The sequence below is a fragment of the Musa acuminata genome, chromosome BXJ3-11 (genome assembly GCF_036884655.1).
Source record: "Musa acuminata AAA Group cultivar baxijiao chromosome BXJ3-11, Cavendish_Baxijiao_AAA, whole genome shotgun sequence".
Classification (NCBI taxonomy): domain Eukaryota; kingdom Viridiplantae; phylum Streptophyta; class Magnoliopsida; order Zingiberales; family Musaceae; genus Musa; species Musa acuminata.
The window spans coordinates 2,693,543-2,713,686 of record NC_088359.1 but is presented as its reverse complement, the minus strand read 5'-3'; the positions used below and the strand labels follow the sequence as shown (position 1 = coordinate 2,713,686).

At 35.7% G+C, this 20,144-nt stretch overlaps 1 protein-coding gene across 3 annotated transcripts; it reads right to left on the bottom strand.

The window, feature by feature from the left end:
• Positions 1-87: 87 nt before the first annotated feature.
• LOC135581586 (tubulin-folding cofactor D-like) lies at positions 88-19,800 on the bottom strand. Of its 3 annotated transcripts, XM_065175296.1 has the most exons (17): positions 19,526-19,800; positions 18,826-19,373; positions 18,088-18,190; positions 16,447-16,623; positions 14,603-14,794; positions 14,292-14,408; positions 14,033-14,137; positions 11,014-11,184; positions 10,677-10,892; positions 7,823-8,021; positions 6,637-6,842; positions 6,205-6,429; positions 5,570-6,127; positions 4,269-4,538; positions 3,108-3,152; positions 722-907; positions 88-591 (listed from the first exon to the last, which is right to left on the bottom strand). In XM_065175296.1, the coding sequence occupies exons 1-17, from the start codon at positions 19,733-19,735 to the stop codon at positions 301-303; spliced, it is 3,819 nt and encodes a 1,272-aa protein (XP_065031368.1). In that variant the 5' UTR covers positions 19,736-19,800; the 3' UTR covers positions 88-300. The 3 variants fall into 3 exon arrangements, with proteins under 3 accessions (XP_065031368.1, XP_065031370.1, XP_065031371.1); XM_065175298.1 differs by lacking the exon at positions 16,447-16,623; XM_065175299.1 differs by lacking the exons at positions 88-591; positions 722-907 and adding an exon at positions 972-1,869.
• Between the last annotated feature and the right edge of the window lie 344 nt (positions 19,801-20,144).

Here is a 20,144-nt window from a genome sequence, read left to right as displayed (position 1 = left end):
TTTTTACAGAATTAAAAAAAAAGTATGAATTTAAAATTAGTGTCATTCACAAGCTAACAGTCCAACACAGTTTATGCAAGCTAACAATTAGAATTAAAATTTAAAATTAGAGTCTGAAATTTCACTGAATCAACAGTCCAACACAGGATGGAATGAACGTCATAATGTTTCAACACTTGTGCCGAAGCAAAGAACCAACAAAACTGCACGGTCATCCGCCAGGCTTATGCAAGCTCAAGACCGCAGACATGAAGAATCTCCAAACTGGTTCTTAATATCCTCGAGATAAAGCGAGTTTAGCTAGAAACCACTGAAACCAACTAACGAGGAATATGACTCATTCTCATCACTTACTTTCATCTTCCTTTCATCTCCCTTTCTTGGTACCCTATTCCTAACTTCTTGAGAGGGACCAGAATCTAGACCAGTCATTTCATATAATTTAGATCTTCCAGTTTTTGCCTCATCAAGAGCACCTTCCCAACATATTTCAGTAAGAACTTCCAGTGCTCTTTCTATCTTGTCCTCTGGTACGTGATTTTCATTCTGCAGCAGAACAAGATACACCTGATCAGCTGCAGCCTTGCGTATCTGAAAGTTAACAAACAAGACAAAAACTATCAGTCCCGATGATGATTATCAAAAACTATAAAAATAATCAAAACTTGAGCAATCAATCCCGATGAGGATTAAATGAAAAATATGATGTACTTTACTATACCTTTGGGTACCTATGGCCAAGGAAAAATAGAAGCTGAGACAGTGCTTTGGAATTGATTGGTTCTGTAACCGAAGCGACATATCCAAGTATTGAAAGGCCTGCAAATAACTTAGCGAAATCCTTTGATGCCTTCAGCTCAACTGAGAGAGACTGCAGGAGACCACTGTAGAACTCCAGAGTATGATCCTATTTACCATGACCAATTAAAGTTAAAACCTATGGAAAGCTAAACATCCCAGAGAACATTTCAACGAATTCTAAAGAAAAATTTCCCATCCAAAGAAAAATATACTGGTTTCAACAATTATCTCAACTGCCACTTTTACTATTTATTAAAGTTTCATCTCTTTAAGCTGATCCTTTTTTAAATGTAAAATCCAATAACACTAGAGATGTATTTTTATTTGTTTTGCTGCAACTTTACACTTGCCAATGGTTTCTGTGGATAAATGGAATCCAATAGTGTAAGACAAGTGGTGTTATAACCTGAGATTCTAGCAAATTAGACTATTTACCTAAGAAGAATGATGTTGCCATTGCAAAGTCTAAGTGGGGAAATGCCCCTACTAGCTTGATATACCCTTGAAGCTAAGACTCAAGTTCTAAATGCCCCTACTGGGAGACCAGAATCTACCTAGAGTCTACTCAAGATGAACTGGCTTCTGGTACCAATGCTCTACAATTAATATCCAGCCCAAGAGAAGCTTCAAAATTTACATTACTATTTCCTTTGGACCCACAACAGAGGAAACCTGAGCTTCCTTTCAGAATAACATGTATAGATACCAGGTAAAAAGCAATATATAAGCATATTAATGTGGCCCATTCTCTTAAACTCACCCTGAGAACACAGCATTTGCCAAATCTCCAACAATTATTTCTTATGACAACCCTTATCGCCTGCCGAATACGGTATGAAATGCCTAACATTCTGATCCACAAATTATAGATGGCCTTAGCGACCATATGGCCTTTCCACTTTAATCTTTAGGTTACATATTATTCCATATCCTTTGCTGTTAAAAGTAGATTCAAGATATTGAATTTCCTTTTCCAGATTTTCTGGTCATCTGTCTCAACTGTAACTTCATTTCTGGCTCAACCGAGAGAGAATGCAGAAGACCACTGTAGAACTCCTGAGTATGATCCTATTCACCATGACCAATTAAAGTTAAACCTATGGAAAGCTAAACATCCCAGAGAACATTTCAACAAAGCTAAACTTCATTTCTGTCTTCATATATGCACTTCATGTAGTCATATTGGTTTTCACCTGAAGCCCTTCTACTCTCATAAGTTTATTACCCACATCCCTAACTGTGTTCGTGGCACATTTCATGCATAAGACAATATTTCCAACATTAATCATGCAACATTAAAATTGGGATTTCATCTAGAATATTTAATATGCTCTGCAAATAGGTGACTCAATATCAGCCCTTTACGTAAAAATGATTGGAGCATGTCATGCCTCCTCTTATCCTTAAACACTAGTAATTGCTTCATCACATCAAAATTTCCACTAATATTCTCTTTCTTTTCTAACATCCATTAGATAAAATCTTAAGGAAAAAATCTCTACAGTATGTAAATCAAAACAACAGCTGTCGATAAAATTCTTTGGGAAGATAAAATAAAATGACTAAATACATAGTTATAATCAAGGATTTAAATATTAGTCTGATACTAGTTTCAGTAGTCTACCAGACTGGAACAGTTTAGTATACTGCCCTATCAAGTATAGAAATCTAGAATTCGAGATCATATACTGGTCTTTATATCTATTGTATCAATATGGTACTGCTGCCAAATCATCTAGTCTGATATTGGTCTATGCTTGTAGTGGTAATTACCGGTGCATACCAGATATGTCAAAATAGTTGTTATACAATCATGAAGTTAACACGCGCACGCACACACACATATTAGATAAAATAAATAAATAATCAAGTACAAGCAATTTGTGGATCAGGTTAGTTATAAATCAAGTACAAGCAATTTGTATAAACTGATGTGTAAAGTAGGTAATTGGGCTTAGCAACAAATTAATCTAATTAAGACCCAATCAAATGTGGGTAAGTATTTAAAATATGAAACATAATCACCTTTCTAAGACAGAAGTTAGAAGAGAAACATGTATTTATAAGATAGAAAATTTAAAAGAAAATAAACTAGAGATTCTATGGCAGCACTAACAATAAAATAAAATAAAATATGAAAAATTACCTGAAAATTGAAAGTCAAATGGCCTAATAAGGTTGTATAGCAGATGTTCCATGTTAATTCTTCTAAAACAGTATATAAATATCACAAATAAAATACCCTGAAAAAATTTACAAAAACTAAACATTGAGAAAAACAAGTATAGTTTGCAGTGTGAACTTACCTCCATATTCAAGAATACCTTTTTGCTAAAAAGAATCTCAATTGTCTGTAACCAAAAAAGGGAAGTGTTGGAAACATAAAAAATATAAAACTATCATAATGATCAAGGCTAAAAAGCACCCAAACAAAGCACAATATTATAAGTCTATTTAGGTCCAAGATGCAACATATTATTATTTCCATTTATTATATAGTTGAAAAGAAACAATTGACAAATGTTAATTTTCCTTCAATGCAGGGTCTCCATACAGTGCATTAAACATTTATGCAAACCTACATATCCTATGATCCTATGAGAAAGGTCATAAAATGGAACAAGCATAAAAATAATATCAATTCAAAAACACATACAATGTTGCTCAGAGACAGGCAGATAATCACAATGTGTTGGAGGAACTGAGGAAGAACAATCATAAAGTTCTATGCCAGTAATATTGACACCACAAATGGATAAAGGTAAGGTGCAAGATGATGATGTCTACAAAGCTATAAGTCCCTGAACAGTTAAATCTACAATGCTTAAGACTCAAAACATGTTAGCTGAACAGTCAAATATTTAATGCCTTGAAATATTTAAGCTTGAAGCTATGAAGAGAGACAAAAGCCTTGAAATTTTTAATTGGTCAAATTGTTACAAGATATAGTATCCTACACAACAAAAATGTCTATTAAACAAAATGAATGCAAAGTCACCAATAGTGTAACATAAGTATTGCAGTGAGAACAAAAGAAAAAAATTCCCTAAAGAAAACATATGTTGCACATTCGTTAGACCAAATATGAGCAAGGACATCAAAAGAACTCTACAATCAGATAAAATGAGACTAAAACCACAGGTTTAGTTTACATGCCACTAAAGTTTTTAAAGCTGAAGTGCATACTCAGTGCATGAGGCTCCCGCCAATACGGGTCCCAAGACATCATTAATAATTTATTCACTACCAGGAAATCAAACCTAAGTTGAAGTTCACATATTTTGCTGTGTTAGGGTAAAAACACAATGCTTATTTTTGTATGGATTAGTTGATCAATTAGATTTTATATAACCTGATGCCAAAATGTACCTCAGCCATTGTAAAGAAAAATAAGCTTGCTTTTGTAATGTTGCAATATATGATATCAGTTGAATCTTTAGACATGATTTGACCATATACTCACATACCTTGAATGCTGGTGTAACAACCCTGTCACATTTCTGATACTGTTGGAGAATCCAAAGAAAATCAGTACTCAACATACATTCTCTGACATTCCTCTCTTCATTTATATCACCTTCTGAAACTTGAAGATACTCGAGCAAAGCTGTTACTGAGGCTTTGCTCAGGGACTCCTGCAACCCACCAGTAGAGATTACCAGCCCGGAAAGCACATATCTGCTATAGCTGCTTATCCGAAGAAGCTGCACCAACCGTGGATAAGATACAGGAGGGACCTGGTAGAATTGAAAACAAATGTAAGGACTTCATATATCTGGAATAGGAAAAAAAGGTAATCATCTAAACCCTACAAAATTAAGAAAAATCACTACTAGCAAAGCATCCATTTAAATGCCACAGGTGTGAATAAGATAGATCCAATAAAACTTTATAATACAATAAAAAATAGATTTGATGGCACTTAGTTTGAGTAGCGATGTGAGTGACGTGACCCTCAACACAGCTTAGTTTGAGCAGTGACCTCAGATGGTGAGAACACTTAAGCATGTTATTTCAAGACGATAAAACAAATAGGAAGATACATCTTACACTTTAACAGCAATCGTTGTATTATTAAAACATGCAACAAATACAAAAAGAAAATAATCTAAAGTGATAAATGGCAGCCAATAGCTGCCCTTTTGACCAGTAAAAAAATGTTGTCTGTGTACTGTAACCAAGCAGACAAAGCATACATGATGAACACAAATGTTTCTATGGCAACAGTCAAAAGATGTTCACCTAAGGAGCTGAGCTGTAAAAGTGATATTCATGGGAAAACAACTAAATGAAAGTGAACATGTTTAAAAACTAGGCAGCAGATGTTAATGTTCTAATATGTCAACTAAAGCACTCCATGTTAAAGATTCTGCTCAAAGCTGAACTCTTAGAAATGAGTTTCTCCATAAATTTTTTTATGAAAAGCAGAGTCCTATCTTTTGACAGAGAAAAGGTGTAGTTTCATAACAATAACTCATGCTAATATAGTGTAGCTAGAAAATAGATCTGATCAATTTAAAAGTTACACAGGACAGAATTCTAGACAAGTCAAAAAAATAAATTATATATTGTCTATGCTAGATCTTATTAATTAGAAAAGAGTAACTCTGAGTGTTTTATTTGTCAAATATTAAGACCCGCTGTAGTACTCAAATAATCCGATAAGCTAAATAATGAGCTTAGACAAAGTGGATAAGGAAATATAGACACAATAATCAATAATTAAAAAACACTGAAGCTTAGACATTCTGGACCAAAACAAACTTACAGTCCACTTTAGATCTGGATCATTTGGAATAATATGTTCTAGTATTTTCCTATGTGATATAAATGGAATAAAGTACTCTTGGTTGTATAAAATCCTCTGCAAAGTCTTGGCAGCAATATCTCTTATTTTATCTATTTTTTCGACAGCTTGTTTTGCAATGCCTCCTACTAAGTCAGTGACAATTTTTGCATCAATAAGCCGGAAGCTAAAGTCAGCTGCTAGAAAATCAGAATCACATGGCTCAAACTGGTGCTCAGTGACAAGTGATCTGTTAGACCCAATACTGTCTTTCTTGCAAATGATGTACATGCACCTCTCAAGAGCATCCATAGCAGCTTCACGCACCCAAGAACCAACATCACCTCTGTTATCAACAGCATAGTCATTGAGAGCTTCAAATAGTGTTTGCATCACTTCGTTCTTGATAAATAAATATAAGGATGACAATTCTTCATTGAAGTTATCATCAAAGGAAGAACTAGTTAGCGTTTCACAGACTGCAATTAACCCACGGACAGCATTTACACGTGCTTCAGCATCTGGATCATCAGGTTTATGCTGCATACAGAAGCAATTCATGAATCAATAATACTACTGAGAAGATTCCAACAACTACATTATTTTTGAGACATTACCTTAATTGAACAAGAGCTACAAAGCTTTGTTATGATACTTCTCCATTTTCGCACCAAGAATTCGTAAGGTAAGATCCCAAGAGCCAATGCTGCACCTCTTCTTGCAGCTACATTAGGATCATCTAGGAGTTCAAGGTACTTTATGGTAATCTCATTGGCAACTTTATCTCCCAATGTAACAAGATAAGCAGGAACAAAGTTCTTTAATGCATCAACAGCAGAATTCTGGAACAAAAATTAACATCCAGACCATAAGAGGTCATATGACTACAAGAAAGATAGATACACTATTACAAATGGAAGAATTAAGTCACATACCCTAAAAATATCAATGATAATTGCTTATACTAGTGGGTTCCAATCACAATTATTCCCAGTATATGAAAATTTAGGAAAGCACAGCCAGAGAAGTTCCAGGCAAAGGAATTTTACCTGTATCTGAGCATTGGGGTGCTTTAAATTCTCATTTAGAGTATCAAGTAAAGTCCTTTTTGTCTTCTCATTTAAGGGCATTTCAGAGAGAGAAAGACACTGGATGAATCTTGAAACTGCAGAACGCATGATCTCTCCTCCCTTTCCCCGATAAAGGCGTGCCTTCTCAATTGCAGGGACAACACCAGATAAAGATTTTTGCTTTTCTATACAACAAAATGGAATATATATAACTACAAAAACAAGAAATGGCTCCAAGATAACTTCTCTCAATTCTGATTGAAAGAATGAAATGTGGAAAACATAAATGGAACATAAGCATAAAAATTGAATACTTGCTAAATGTGCTAACAGATCAAATTATAAATAAAAAAATTTATGAGAATGAAAAAGGGTAGTCTCATATGGTTCTGATGATCAGATACACAAATCAACAAAAATGATTAAAGAAGTCTTGAAATACCTAAACAGATAGCCATTGAGAAAAGCAATGCATTATGACAAGAAATCAGGGGGTTGACAGGCGCACCTCATGGAAATAGTTGCAATAGAAGGTCGCTTGGTTCATGACAGTGATTGCTTATACATATCTTGTTAGAAGGTAGATTAATAGTAAGAGATTTAATAATTTTCATTCATTAGGATACAAAGCCTCATCTGATTCAGGACATGATTTCTCAAATACACGAGTGAAAAGAACAAGGAAAATATGATGCTATCAATGTACAGTATATTATTCAGAAATCAAACATCCTGTTAAGCCCCTCAAAATCAACTCTTAGGATTCTTCTGATTATGGCATCAGATGTGGTTAAAGTTAGCCAGAAGCCCCAGATGAGGCATTTGCTAATGTGGTGGATCAGAATAACTCCATAAATCCAACCATTCTCTTTGACCTTAACTAGTCCAAAAAGACTCACTTTTTACCTTCATGTATAAAGATTCACCAATGCTTCATATGATTAGCCTACACCTCACTATATTAAGATATGTAGCAACTACCCCAAAGCAACTTTTCTATATGATCTGAAGTTCTGAACAACATTTGAACATAGCAAGCTCATGTAACTGTAGCAATAAAAAAAGAAACATTACAGTGAAAAATAGTGTATCAAAAGGAATATCCAACTTGCATTTAGAGACTAATATATAAATAGTTTGAAGCTCCAAATGTGCAGGTACCTACCAGCAGGAAAAACAAAGCCATTCTGATGCAAAGTTAAAAGAAGCTCCCCAGCAGCCAATGTAGCACCATGACGTGTGCACAAGTCGGATGATAATGTGCTTGGAATTAATTTTCCTAGAACATAATCTGCAAAATAATTGGGATCATATTTTGCAAGGGCCGAAAATGCCTCTGCGGTCAGTTCTCTCAGGCTCTTGTCCTAGAGAAAAAGTAAAAGATGTGGAAAGTTAACAAAGATATTAGTAATTTAATTCTGATAAAGAAACAAATCCTAAGAACATCTATTATGTGGCCTATGCATGGCATTCAGCAAAGTGACAATGTTTATATAATTCAAAGCTTTGAAGAGATTGTTATCAGATAATAAAACATTCATCATCTCAAAAAGATGCAAAGCAAATAATCATTTACTGACATTATTCAAAATGTTTCTGGTGCTAGATAATTAAAACATCAATAAACAATATACCAAAATTAACTGGGGGAATTCCAACATAAATGAATGCAATCTTTTACATACCATGTATGTATGTATTATATATGGTAATGAATTACCACAAAAATGAAAATCATAGAAGTAAGCAAAAAAATGATTAGATATCAGTAATATATAATGTGATGCACATGGACAAAAGGCTTACAATAAAAGATACAGAAAATCAGAAAGCTGGCGAGACATTGCTTTGGACGCAAGAAACAAAAATAAGGAAGAAGAATCAAATAGTTGTGAAAAGATAATAAAAAATGTTAGGAACTTTTGTAGCACATTGAAAATGGTGACGGAGATAAACAAATTTGCATGAAATTTGTGAGTTAAGTGGATCAAGCTTATTGATCGTACAACCATAGAGTGAATGAACAAATATAATATTGATCTTGAAAATCAGTCTCAACACATGTAAAAGTGAAACAGTTGCTATACAGGTGATCAAAAAGCAAAAAAAGAGAACAGAGAGATCCACAGATGGCCTTTACTAATTAATAAAGCAAATAAAATATTGTTCCTTGAGTATCTTAGTTTTTGAAAAAGAGTATATATCAACTGTCTATTTGATCAAGGAAAAGTATGACAGCAGTTTGCAAGGATAAGCTGAAAGTGTCATTGATCATGCACAATTGGTTGATATTAAGGCTCAGTCTTGAGCCCATGGTATGCAGTACAGAATGGTACCGCCCGATACGGGCGGTATGTACCGGTCCGACGGCATACCAGTACACGGACCGTCCGGTACCACTACAGTTCTACAGTACTATACTGTAGCAGTGCTGCAGTGTTACAGTGCTACAATAACGAAGAAAATATATAAAATTGTTCGGTACGCCCTGGTATACCGCTCGATATGCTCTGGTGTACTGCTCAGTATGCCGGTACTGTACTGTACCGTACCGAGCCAACCTCGAAACACCGGTACGGTACGGTATTGCATACCTTGCTTGAGCCATTACTTATTGGCATTAGTTATGAATGTGCTCAAAGGGCATGGTAAGTTCCATAGCATACATTATCAGCCGTAGCACTGTCTTCTCCTATAGCAGTATAGGATAAAGAGAATCAATACAAAATATCAGAAGTTAAGTTAACAATCAAGATCTGAAATCTTGGTCTGATACTGGTTTCAATACCTTCTTAAGAGTAGTATAATGCTGGTATACCAGGTGGTGTACTGCCTTGTAGCGGTTCATATCACTATACAATATAAATTATAAAGATAAATACTGACTATTACCGAGTTACATGGTCTAATACCGGTCCTTGGTCGAACCAATGATACCAGTCGGTGTATTGGTCTAATTGGTATTTGAAACATTGACTTCAATAAGTAAGCTGAGCATGTAAAAAAAAAAGTAAGCTGAGAATAAAGCTGGGGTGAGCCTTAGCGGCTGTATCAAATACCATATGGGTATGGTATGGAAGGTATAGGTATGGTCATCTGAACCTACAAAGCTTACTGGAACTAAGAAGCAGATGCATCAAGGCTCTACTGTCACATGGTCTACATACCTCACCAAGCTTGGCTGCAGAAATCATGGGTTCTAGGATAGCAAAAAACTAACATCCGTGAAGATTTGAGAGCTGATGTATTCAAGCAATGGTTTCCGAGTTGTCAGAACAAGAAGATAAGCTTTTTATCTCGGCATTTTATTGTACCATGAAAGAGAAAAAGACTGTACTTCTCAGAGTCAATAGCATGGTACTTAAATAAGAGGTAGATATGGTCAGCTGTTTAATCAAACAGTCCTCTCAGGAAAGAAAAAGTTGCACAAACCAACCATCCTACACGAACAAAAAATGTTAGGGATTAAGAAACATGTCCATATTAGTTTAGTAATGGTGAGGATGTTACATGGAAGCTTTTGCAGGAGAATATTATGAATAGTTGTATTGTGATCAGTCAAAGACATCCACAACACAGTAGAAGATGAAATATAATTGACTAAAATGGTTTCTGCATGCCCACTAAAACATAAGCACACTATATAGAATTATAAAATAAGAAAAGTAATAAGAATTAGTAAAAGCAGTAAAGAGGGCAGAATGGCCCTGAGACAATCAGAGGATGTCTCTTAAATGAACAGATTAATACTGATGGCAAACAAAGGCTTGTAATTGTTTTAATATCTGCAAACAAATGGATGTAAATTGCTTGATCCAGTATCATGAAGTACAATTTCAGATTTTTTCTCAGTTTATGATATCCTGAAGATAAAAAAAAGATTTCTTGATTGTCACTAACATATGCAGTAAACTTTCAAAAGAATTGATATTTAACACACATACCTCGAGAGAGAAATAAAAAATTATCATCATAAAATAAGAACTAGAATGAGTTTAACCTAGGTAAAAAAAAAATACCCAGTGATTTATTTTGCCGCAAAGTAACTCCTCCACAAAAGAATAGAGATAGTCTCTATTTTGAGCTATTGAGGTAGCAACATGAAGATAAGAATTTGCTCGTGATGCAAGAGAGAAATAATCTGCTTTATTGACTATGTCAATGCCATGTGGAAAATTTCCCTGTCTTCCTACATTCTCCTGAAAGGCAGCCGAAGCTGCTCTTCTACAGTTGACCTACCACATAAAAATAGCTTATTATGCTACAAAAAGACCAAGAAAAATTTTTTAAAGATACAAAAAATATCATGTTAACAAATTAAATGAATTCTAACGACACAGAAGAGTATATGCTAACCTCTCGGTCGTAACAAGCAACCGTTAGAAGATGTGGAGCAAGTTGCTCCAGAGTATCTTTCATATCTCTGTCGGAGTAAGCTCTGCCAAAAGCCCAACATACATATGCAGCAGCATCGCGGACATGAGACCCAATACTATGAGGACCTCTCCTTACATCATAATGCAAAGCCTGAAAATAGATGTATTCCCAGCAAATGCTTACCGAGTCGGTTACTTAACAGACAACAAACTATCCAGATTGAAAGGCTATCTGTTATGAAGTACTCGATATATGTGATTCAAAAGAAAGGACTACTTAATCCTTTAGCAAAGAATGAGAAATAAGGTTACTGGGAGATTATGTCATCAAACTGATTGTTATTAAATTAACTTAAGAGTTGAAATATTAAGTAACATCAGAATACACAAAGGAACAAATACGTCTCTTTATCTCTTTATGGAGAGCTGGATATTTACTCATCTTTCTGATTTGGCAGAAGAAGAAGCAGAGCAAAGATAAAGATTGTTTCTGTCTAGCAATCAATCTGACACAGAAATATGGTATATAGAGCAAGCCAAGAATTGACATTTGTTGTAAATTTCACACGATTATAAATTTGCAATTAAAAGTAGTACTTCATGAAATCTTGATTCTTTGTTCTCAATTTTGTAAACATGTAGGTCGGCAAAAAGCCCACAACTACGCTGTTCAAAGGTCAACGGAATTAACCTGAGCAATGATATAACCACAACCAGAAACTAGGCGAACCATTTTCAAGGTTTAAAGCATAAAATCAAGAGTAATATGAGCCATACGGTTGCCACAAAAATTTATTTAATATCAAATGCATAACCATTCTCCACATAAAAATGAAGTCTAGAAAATACAGTAGAAGTTAGTACAACCTGATGAATAGTGATTCAGGAAACTTCAACTTCCAGTTAGTTATAGAGATAGTACTCTAGTCCTTTACTCCTTCCTGTATCTTGCCAACTATAATGGAGGCAGACTGGACATTATCAAGTTGTACATATACAAACATCAACACATACATTTGATTCAGGAAACTTCAACTTCCAGTTAATTATAGAGTTTTAGTACTAATCTAGTCCTTTACTCTTTCCTGTATCTTGCCGATTGTAATAGAGGCAGAGTGGCCATTGTCAAGTTGTACATATACAAACATCAACATGTAGATTTATGTATATTATTAAAACCCTATTCTCAATTCCTTCTCCAAGGTTCACTGTACCGTGGCATACCGCCCGGTATGGGTGATACATATCAGTTTGTCGGTATGCCCACCGTAATATATGTTGGTACATTGGTACAGTTCAGTATGTATCATACCTATGCCTGGTCGATACACTGGTATGGACTGGCAAGATGAACCATGCCCTCCTCTATTATCCTCTTCCTCCTCTACCACAGTACACCACATGGAATCAGTGTGACTTCCCTATTGCAGCATAAACAGGATCCTTGCACCAGCAACATCTCAGGCTTTCCATGGATGACTATTGATAGTGGCAACCATAGGCACCTCTATGCCAAATGCAAGCCTACACCAGCTCATATTCTTTCAGATTTTCAGGCACAAGCAAAGGAAAATTTTAATTAGGTTGCCTACACCGAACCCAACCATGATCAAACAATTTCTGGACTAGGATCACATTAGTAGATAAAATTACATAATATATGCAATTAGATCATTGATCTTATGGATTGCACACCACCAAGATTCTTGAGACCAGGTAAAATGGGTCTTGATGCATGAGAAATAGTTTACAGATCATATTGTATCTGATATATATCATACATACAATAAACAAGCCAACTCCAAGGAGGATAAAATTGTAAACTTCAGAACCAAGGAACAGGCTTAGCAGGCATCAATCAAAGTTGAATGAGTGATGCACAAACAAAAAAGCTGAGCACAAGCAGTTGATCCTCCAATCCAAAAAATGCTTTATTGGACCCGATGCACTATTGATCCCCACTCAAAATGCTGCAGACCCAATACCATACCTTGTCACCTGGTACAGTAAAAGCAGAATAAAAAAAAGAAAAAGAACAAAAAACATAAGAAAATCTAATACTTACCAGTTCCCAGGGCTCTCTCACTTGAAGTTTAAAATTGCTGAACTGGCTAACTACTATAATCATTGAATTGGTCAATGTAGTTTAGTGGCTTAAATGGGTTTCAAATGAAAAAGGTTAAGATTCATAAAAAAATAACAGAAATGGCCAAATTTTAATAAGTTCACTTCATAATATATTTCACCTAAGTGGTGGTGCCTATCAGTTTCAAACTGGTAGGTATCACTGAGCAAGATTAGCAAGGTGATCATTGCACGGAATCATTTTTTATAGGATAAGAGAATTTAGGTTAGCACAATTTTCTTATTAGTTATGACTAGTTATAAAAAAACTCCTATTCAAAACATGTATTGAGGTCAATCATCTACCGTCCTAGCATATCTTTTGCTCCATTCTCCCTGAACCAGTCCATAGTTTGTCCACAAATATGGCATCCTCAGAATCAATCCTATATTCTCATAACACTATCATAGCTAGGACAATAAGAAACTTGCCAATGTAAACCCTAACCACCAAAGTCCATCTGGTAAAATACAAAGTGAAACATAAACAACAAATTACAAAAATTAAGATACAGTATCATGTAAAGTTTGCATAGATTAAGGATTATTAGTAAAGCAATAGAGTTCCATCCTTAGATAAAATTAGTAATCAACAAAACAATATAATAGCTAAAGAGCAAATTCAGTTGCACACATATTAACAGTATGTGACTATGTTCTTCTAGCCCAATAGAAAATATAGAAGAAGATACCAGTTGTTCATTCACAATAGATTAGATGAACTCATGCGGTGAATAAGAATTGGATAGTGTCAATATTTCTTTTAAGTGTGTGCTAGCCAGCAACATCTCTGACATGAAGATGAGAAAAATCAGCAAAGTCCACTACAGAATAGCTCATCTGCTGCTGAAATCAAGATTTCCATTAGTTGTTACCTTCACAATTACAGGAACTACTTTCGGAAGGCTAACAGGCAGTAGCAACCCTCTACGTGCCAGCTCTGCCAAAGCTAAGCAGCCTCCATGCCATGAACCATCTCCCTAGAAAGCTAGTCAATCAGATGCCTGAACTTCCTTAAACAAGACACAGAAAAACACTCAAGCTAAAGATGATCTTCATAAAAGGACAACCATTTGATGACCTAAGTAGAAGATTTTTTTAGCAAGAGAAACAGATATTATTTGAGATACCAACCTCGCCAGGTGAAAATAACTCCAACACTGAAGACAATACATCTTCAGCAAAGGCAGATGTCAAACGTGCAGTTATGCGACCAACACCTTTTGCAGCTGACCACCGCACAACTGTATCCTGCATTTATGAACATAATTGTGCTGATAGCAAGAAAAGGGCTATGAATGGAAACATAACTTAATCAGTAAAGGTATCCTACAGAAAATAAGGGACAACAATGGATTAATTAGGTCCAACTATTCAGTTAGTTGATAGGTGAATGATTTTCAGTAAGGAAAGTGGCACATCAGTATATCATGAACCATACGTACCGAGTCTCGCAGGCTAGACAATAACAACTCAAGTATCCCTTCTACAGTTTCTGGAACATCCATTTCCTCGTCTTCTACTAAATCTGAATAATCTGTATCATTGGAACAATTAGCATGTTGACCAAAGTTATTGCCATAAGCTTCCCCAGAATTTTTCACTAAAAGGTTTTCTCCTAATGAGCTGCTTTTTCCCTGGATGAAGAAACAAGTAGATTAGGTCAAGGAAGCTACATAAACAGGAATAATTCCTCAACCTAGAATTTAGAAATGGAACATGAACTTAAATCTATCAAGTCTGAATGTGTAGAGAAGGAATGTAAATTACACAAAAACTTCTAGAAGAAAAAAAATGCCATGAAAGGTGTTCCTCCACAAGAGGGCAAGAACACTAAAAGACAGTTTCAGTACCAAAATTCTCCAGAAGTGAACAAATGCACATAATTACATCCATGACCATAATACTGGACGAACAACGTAAGCTTAAGAGCAAACTATATGATATGATGCATATCTGATTTATAACAGGTCACGAAAAGATCAATCTAAAATCTAAATATGACCTGAACTACTGCTGTACTTATTTCTACTTTCATCAAATAGTTTGATGTGACAGGTCCAACAATTGCACATATTACTTGGGAGGCTAAGTCAATGATTTTGTACAAAAGTTTCTGAGTCCCAAATAAGCATACGAGAAAAGGCAACAAAAAGAACAAAAATAAATTGTTCTATTTTCAAGTTTCAACAATATATATAAAAAATTCTGCAAAAGAGGAGCCTAAAATGGTACCAACAATGTTACAAAATAGGAGTCTAGTCAAAACTAACTTTTACAATTCTTTTATCTTTCTATGCTTTTGCCGGAAGGGGCTTGCCTCGTGCATTGAGCCTTTTGTAATTATCACCTTCAACAACTTATTTTCTTTAAGCAAATGAAATGATCAACTATTGGAGTTTTATGACCAAACTTCCAACTTGAGTATTTTATGATTTCTTTGTACTCCATGTATAGAACAATTTGATCTATTAATCATTGTTTGCTTGTATATTTTGCCAAGATGTTTAGGGAGCTTATCTGGCACATTGATTATCAACTAATAGTTCAATCATTTGCTTCCCAGCAATCTGTCTAGTTTGATGCAAAGAGGAGGTACTCAATCTATGATCATGGAGATTCTAAGCGAGGTTAGTGTTGAAAGGATGAAGTAATTTGCTACTTTTCAATCTCATTATCTCAGTCAATAGTCATCCACAAGTCTGCTGAGTATGTGTTCCAGTAACATGATGAAATTCCCAATTGGCACAGATTTGATCACTCAATGTTTTGAGTGATCAATGTTTTGATGAGGTTAACTTAATACTGCAAGCACTTTTAAACACTACATACCCAAAAGCCACTTATTGGGTTCCTACTTCTCCAAATGTTCCACTTCAGCATAGACATGTGGAAAACCTTCTTTTATCACTTGGTTCCTTTTTGAATTGTTTACATCATCATGGTTAAGCTGCATGTCGAAGAAAATGCAATGCCTTATCCTCCATACAATCAAATGTAATATGAAACAAGTCAAACAACTTTTTTTTTTAATTGATGGTATTACAAATCCCAAAATAACTAAGTCTATTAAAGCTACTGATAGCAAAATACAGTTCCAATCTAGGTAAAACCATAAAATCATCAAGTAACTAAAAAAAAAAAATTAAGTCTCTTGATATAGCTAATGGGGAAAAGATCTATTATCCAATGAAAGACCAAGAAATCTGAAGTTGAAGCAAGACAATATGAAAGTACAAATACGCATGGAACATATTTAACAGTTAACCAAAGATGTTCATTGGCAGACCAGATAGCGCCATGATTGTGAACGATGAGGCAAACAAGTAAGCCCAATGCGCTGTGATAATTTGACCAATAACTTCCGAAGCAAAGGACTGCGAGATGAAGTAGTAGACCTCATCAGGAGGGAACAATCCATCCAAGTGGTAGAAATCACACTAAGCAAAACCTTTTTACTGCCGACCTGTATTGTGGAACTCAAAGAAAGAACAACTACAGCTCTTTAGTAGGCTGATAAAGAACAAAAATTAAATTAAATATAATTCTTGACGTCATTGCATGATCCGAAAAAAGAACAGAACGAAAGTGAACCAACAAATTTAAGTAACAGAACATGTATAGCATAAATCCAATACTCATGTTTGTTATCCTGTTATGTACTAAATACAACCAGTACATATCGGCCTGTTTGGGGCTTAACAACACATGCACCATTTATACCAATCAAAACACTCTGCTTTCAACCTACCAAGGGGAGACTCACTATGCTCCTGCTAATGTGGGATGAGGAACATCAATGTATGTAGCTTTACCCAACAAGCAAAGAAGTCGATTCTGTGAGTTGAACCTTCAACACCCAAGTCACAAAAGGATAAACATATTGTGACACTAAGGCTTGCCCTCTCACTAAAGCACTATTTTCAACCTGTTGAATAGAAAATCATGCTCTTCGGCTGTTTTTATCTATGTATCAACCAATCATTTAAATATTTATGTCTATAATATGTTTTTGGAGGTGTGCTATTTAGGTTTATATGCAATCTTTAAATTTCTCTGCAACCCAAGATACTATCAATTTCCCTTCTTGATAAAATTTTCCACTTGCTCACATCTCTTGTTCTCGCTTCCTCAGAAACTCCCTCCAGGATGCCCACACTTATTTAAGAACATCTGTTTGGATCCCCTTTCCTTTTTGCTCATAAATCCTTGATTGTAATTTATATACCATTTTTTATTAGTATTTTGAAAAACAATACTATTTTTTTCTTGATCAACCTAACAGAAATTTATTTGCAGTTATTTTTTATGTCAGTCAATTGTATGTTAGATTTTTTAAAAAACTACAAAGCTTAATCTATTTCTTTATATGTGTTGCACATGAAGAGAACTAGTTTTGACGCTAAAAATGTTGAATAAATAAAAAATCCACAAAAACTTACTAGGTGAAGACTGATTGTGTACTATAAAAGAGTTTGCTGCCACTTTCTGTCACTATCTTTCTTATGCCCATCAAGAAAGAAAGGAAAAGAAAAAGAAGTGCGGACTTGGAATAGATTAGTACATTAGATCTACTGCTTAACCTTTGTAAGTAAAGAGCTTGTGTTAACCAGAATATACCATAACCACAGGACAATGTAGTCCAAGTGAAGTGAGAAAATAAATGACAGACCTCATTTTATACACAAAGTTCCCATTAACATGGTGTCAGTTCTGTAACAAGTGAAAAATGCATCAATTGATAAATCTAGACTGGGTAGGTATGGATACCATGGAATTCTGCAAAAACGTAAATTATTCTAAAGAGTAAACACCACCTAGGAAATCAAAATCCAAAAGCAAATCTTCAGATTTCAGTTTCAAGCATCATGTAAGAAAATTGCAGCATCTTGTTTTAACTTTCAAGAAAAGGAAATCTAAAGAGACATACCTTGAATATAGAGGAAAGGGCTTCAACAAAACCAAGTAGCTTGAAGTGGTCCACAACATCTTCTGTCACAGATAACAGGACTTCATGAGCCCACTCAGTGAATCTGATAGATAATCAAGATTGAGAAGTAAGGGCATAAATCTTGTTGGCATATGACGAGAAAAAAGGATCTTTTGGCTTTGAATTGAAAAATACCAAAAAAAAAAAAGGTCCATTAAGTCCCAAAAAATCAGAAAAACAAATACAAATGCAAACATCAATACTTTAATCAACTCATATATTATATACTGAATTTCTAAACTTTTGGGAAGAGAACTCCAAATAGTGCAAGCAATCAATACATACTAAAATTGTGAGTTTGCATTGTTTACTATCAATATTCACCCGGTGCCAAGCAGCAAGTTCTAAACATTGATAAAATTGTGAATCCATTTTGTGCATCTTATCATCTTGTTATGTCATTAGTAAAAGAATAGAACGAAGACTTCCGATGCTTCATGTTTGTTATCCAATTTCATCGGGTCCTTTTTAATGTTATTCTTCTTTTAGCATCATGGAATCACCTAAATGAAGCCAATCTAACGATTCAAGATTTCAATTTCTGATAGGTGAACTTTCTTTGTACCTATCAGAAGAAATTTCACTTGTGTCCAAAAAGAAGAAATTTCTTTTCTTTCAGGAAGGCTTCATTTACCAACGAAGCTGCATCAATTTAAGTGGTATAACATGTACACAAACCTGCTAAACGCAATTGTCATGTCTGGACGAGTTAAAAGCCTCGCAAGCAACAGTCCAGCCATCCTACGCATAGGACCAGCACTCGAAAGGTAATCCTTGGAAATCTCCAATATTCTCATGACCAACGGTGAAGGCTCGGATCCACACATATTATCTATATTCACGGCGCTTGTGTCCACCGACAAGATATCAAAAGGGATTAAAACAAGTATATATAGCCAGAGGAGAACAACGCACTTGGTCTCCATCTCGCCAGTGCTTTCCTGCCGCAGTGATGTCGCTGACGTAGTTTGGTGACACATTACAAGAAGATCGACCGCCAGTTCAAGATCCGAAACCTGGTGCGGGAAGAACTTAACCACACTCTTGTAACCGCATACAGTAACGAGCGAGTATATAATTATACACAAGGGCTTGATGATTTCGAGGGCTTCATCCGAGGAATCCCTGAGCTGCATGGCTTTGCAGCGAACAATCGACATTAGAGGCGTAATTATACTTTCCAGGTAGGGTTCTAGCAATTGACCCTGTTCTTGATACTTGTCCATCTGAGAAATCAAATGAAGAGAGAAGAGATTTCGATCAACACCAAATCGTCCATTAACTAATATCGGACAAAGATTCACCAAATCCTTTCAAGATCAGGGCCGATTCTTGAGTCAAGAAGCAAGATCTCGTGCGGAAGGAGGAGGAAGCTTACAATGGACCGGATCTTGTGGACATCGGTGGGCGAGGAGACGCCGCCACCGGCGACGATGCGGTCGAGAAGGGACTTGACGAGCTCCCATTCCAGGAGGAAGTAACGGAGGAGGACCGCCTCTTTGGAGCCGTGCTCGTCGTCTTCTTTGGGGTCCAAATCCACCGCGTCGGCGACGGAGGCAGCGACAGCGGTCTCGGCAGAGTCGGCCATGGGCGATCAAGAAGTGGGTGGGCGAGTTCGACTCGTCTCGATACTGGCGGTTGAGTGAGAACCCTCGCGGCCCATATAATTGAATCTTGATTTCTTTTTCCCCTTTTTGTTTTGCATAAATGGCTGTCTCATAATTATTTTAAATGCTGGCGAGTTCATTTATAAAAATATTAAATGTTAACCAAGTTGTTATATATTGATATTCTAAATATACAAAATAATTGATTTAGGGGAGTATAAAGGGTATGCATGGGCCAGAGTTGGGCCGGCTCTGGTCTCTAGCTAGTTGGGTCAGAGGCCGAACCATATGAGCCGACTTCTTTAGGCCTTTTTCCAGCCCAACTACTGTGGCTTAATGTCTACGGAACGAACCTTGGCCCACGAAGACAAGCATCGGAAGCCCATCGGT

What these genes read in the sequence shown, in the direction of transcription:
- LOC135581586 (XM_065175296.1), bottom strand. Translation starts at nt 19,735, where the DNA reads ATGGCCGACTCTGCCGAGACCGCTGTCGCTGCCTCCGTCGCCGACGCG. An exon ending in TCCACAAGATCCGGTCCATT is followed by an intron (nt 19,374 to 19,525) that starts GTAAGCTTCCTC and finishes TTGATTTCTCAG; the next exon opens with ATGGACAAGTATCAAGAACA. An exon ending in ACCCCAATGCTCAGATACAG is followed by an intron (nt 6,430 to 6,636) that starts GTAAAATTCCTT and finishes TTTTTGTTCCAG; the next exon opens with AATTCTGCTGTTGATGCATT.